Below are 2816 nucleotides of genomic sequence, written 5' to 3'. Positions count from 1 at the left end.
AGAGAGAGAGAGAGAGAGAGAGAGAGAGAGAGATAGACGCAGGAGCACGGACGGGTAAGCGTCGCGACGCCCCGAGGGGCACCCAGAGCCAGAAGCTCCGCCCCTGTGGAAGTCGAGCGCCAACCGGACCGCAGAAGTCGAAGGTGCGGTAGGAGGGGCCACCGTGTCGCCTCCAAGGACAGGTAGTCGACAACGAAGCCGTACGACTTCCGCCACGCTCAACCAAACTTTAGTATCGCTTCGACCCTTGTACTAGAAAGACTTCTTATTTCTTCTCGTTTCATCACTTTTTTTCTACTATTTATTCCCATTCGCTCTCTCTCTCTCTCTCTCTCTCTCTCTCTCTCTCTCTCTCTCTCTTTCTTTCTTTCTCTCTCTCTCACTCTTTCTATTTCTGTCTGTCTTTCTCTTATACTCTACTCTCACTCTTTCTTCATACATCTTTCTCTTTTTCTAGTTCTTTTGTGTACTTGCATACATATATATACATATATATATGTACGTATATTTGTATGTATATATCTATGTAGTTGTATATATACACACATACACATAGAGCCGAAGGACTGTGCATACATATTATAAACTTAGTGTCATAAACGGATGGACACTATTAATGTGACTTTCGCTTGACTCTGAGAAAAAGCAAAAAAAGGATATATCAGAGTGTAAGAGTGATTGATAGAAGATCGTGAGGATTTTCGATAGTACTGTCAGAAAATATAAGGAAGAAACAAAGAGAATAATCGTTTGAGAAGATTGTTATCAACGATGGAGACTAAAATGGAACCTCTTACGCCACCACACACACCACCGTCGGTGGACAGATCGATGCAGCATCATCTTCAAATGACCTCTACAGTACCATCGCCCCGTTGGATCAGGTCGCAACAGATGTCTGGTAGATTCGTTCACCATCATCATCAACAACAACAACAACAACAACAACAACAACAACAGCAACAACAGCAAGCACAACACGTGCAGTCGACTCAACAAAATATCGGTGGTTATCAAGCAACCACTTTTTTGGACAATTGGCTGAGAGGTGCAGCTCTGTTAGCTGTTAGAGGATGTTGTCCGCAAACCTCGCCCCATTATCATCATCATCACCATCATCATCATCATCCTCATCAACAACAACATCAACATCATCATCAATCTCATCAAGCTTTACATCCACCACTTCCGGTACAACCACCGGCACCCTTCCTCACGCGAAAATTGCCTGGACAACGACCGAAAAAACAATTCATTTGTAAATTTTGTAATCGACAATTTACCAAGAGTTATAATTTATTGATACATGAACGTACGCATACGGACGAGAGACCGTACTCGTGCGATATTTGCGGAAAGGCATTTCGTAGACAGGATCATCTTAGGGATCATCGGTGAGTTACTTGTCGTTTTTCATAATCTTCGATATCTCTTTTATATATAGATTACGCACATACACACACACACACACACACAAATATACAAACATATATATATATACATATTATATATACTTATATAATTTACAGATAATAGAAGAATTTTTATAAGGAACACTTCAATTGTTGTTAAAAGAAAATATGTATTCGAAATTTACATGTACACATTAAAAATAAATCTTTCAATATAATTCTTATCGCGCGATTAAATCATTTGTCTCGATTTAATTCGAAGAAATTTTGTTTGAATTACTCGTCTATAGATATATACACAGCAAGGAGAAACCATTCAAATGTGCGGAATGCGGAAAAGGATTTTGTCAGAGCAGAACACTAGCGGTTCACAAGATTCTACATATGGAGGAATCGCCCCACAAATGCCCGGTCTGTGGGAAAAGTTTCAATCAGAAGAGCAATCTGAAGACACATCTGTTGACTCACACTGACGTTCCTCAGGATCTTAGGATCGAGAGCACCGTCTTTGGAGATTCGAGAGTAACGAGTTCAACGACGACGGTTAGACAAATGGCCGAAAGAATAGGAACACTTAGATCAAATCAAAGGAGCAGTACAGCCCCACCAAAACTTGGATTTAGTATAGAAGATATAATGAGACGTTAAAATACATACGTACATTATAATTCGTTAGATAATTACGTATCTCTTGCTTCTTTTTTCTCTACGTTGTTGAAGAGATCAAACTTGTTTATAAATTCGGTGTTCTTTCTTTTTTTTTCTTTTGTTATTGGATTCATTAGATGGATTGAATTTGATATATACATGCGTATGAAGAAAAAAGTATCACGTTGTACTCGTCGTCGTTTGTAAATAGATTCTTAATCGTATAGGTAAAACGTATTCTGCGTTCGTTCTTGTCTTGAACGTACAACTGAGTAGGAGAGGGGATAAATATTATATATGAATAATAATCATATATAAGCAAGACAGTATTAATTGACAGACTAAAGATATTAGAGAATCGATACGATTTATAAAATTCGATTAGTTTAGCGAAATCGAAATGTTTATTCGTAGTATTATTAATTCTCGATATATATATATATATATATATATATATATATATATATATACACAGAGAGAGAGAGAGAGAGAGAGAGAGAGAGAGAGGGACGGAGAGATGGAAAGACGAGACGAGAACCATGTGTATCAAGTTTTTATTTAAGCTCATGTAAATATTGACATTGTATATATGTATGTTAGTGTTAGTTTGATAGATTACACGCTATATTACTATTATTATATTATTAAACGTTTAGGGCCAATCGTGTAATAGAAAAGTCATCGGACAATTATTTACTACTATGTAATATTCCAATCGATATTCGTTGTGTATGTATGTATATGTACGTACGTATT

The 2816-nt window shown here is 37.4% G+C and overlaps 1 protein-coding gene across 2 annotated transcripts; it reads left to right on the top strand.

Moving 5' to 3' along the window:
- The first annotated feature begins 220 nt into the window (after positions 1-220).
- Positions 221-2502, top strand: LOC122629450 (protein odd-skipped). Of its 2 annotated transcripts, XM_043812861.1 has the most exons (3): positions 221-249; positions 557-1394; positions 1703-2502. In XM_043812861.1, the coding sequence occupies exons 2-3, from the start codon at positions 772-774 to the stop codon at positions 2058-2060; spliced, it is 981 nt and encodes a 326-aa protein (XP_043668796.1). In that variant the 5' UTR covers positions 221-249; positions 557-771; the 3' UTR covers positions 2061-2502. The 2 variants fall into 2 exon arrangements, with proteins under 2 accessions (XP_043668796.1, XP_043668795.1); XM_043812860.1 differs by lacking the exon at positions 221-249 and having other exon boundaries at positions 543-1394.
- Positions 2503-2816: the final 314 nt, after the last annotated feature.

Source organism: Vespula pensylvanica, chromosome 5 (assembly GCF_014466175.1).
Source record: "Vespula pensylvanica isolate Volc-1 chromosome 5, ASM1446617v1, whole genome shotgun sequence".
Taxonomy (NCBI): Eukaryota; Metazoa; Arthropoda; class Insecta; order Hymenoptera; family Vespidae; genus Vespula; species Vespula pensylvanica.
This window is presented reverse-complemented; position numbering and strand designations above follow the sequence as displayed.

What these genes read in the sequence shown, in the direction of transcription:
- LOC122629450 (XM_043812861.1), top strand. Translation starts at nt 772, where the DNA reads ATGGAGACTAAAATGGAACCTCTTACGCCACCACACACACCACCGTCG. An exon ending in GATCATCTTAGGGATCATCG is followed by an intron (nt 1,395 to 1,702) that starts GTGAGTTACTTG and finishes ACTCGTCTATAG; the next exon opens with ATATATACACAGCAAGGAGA.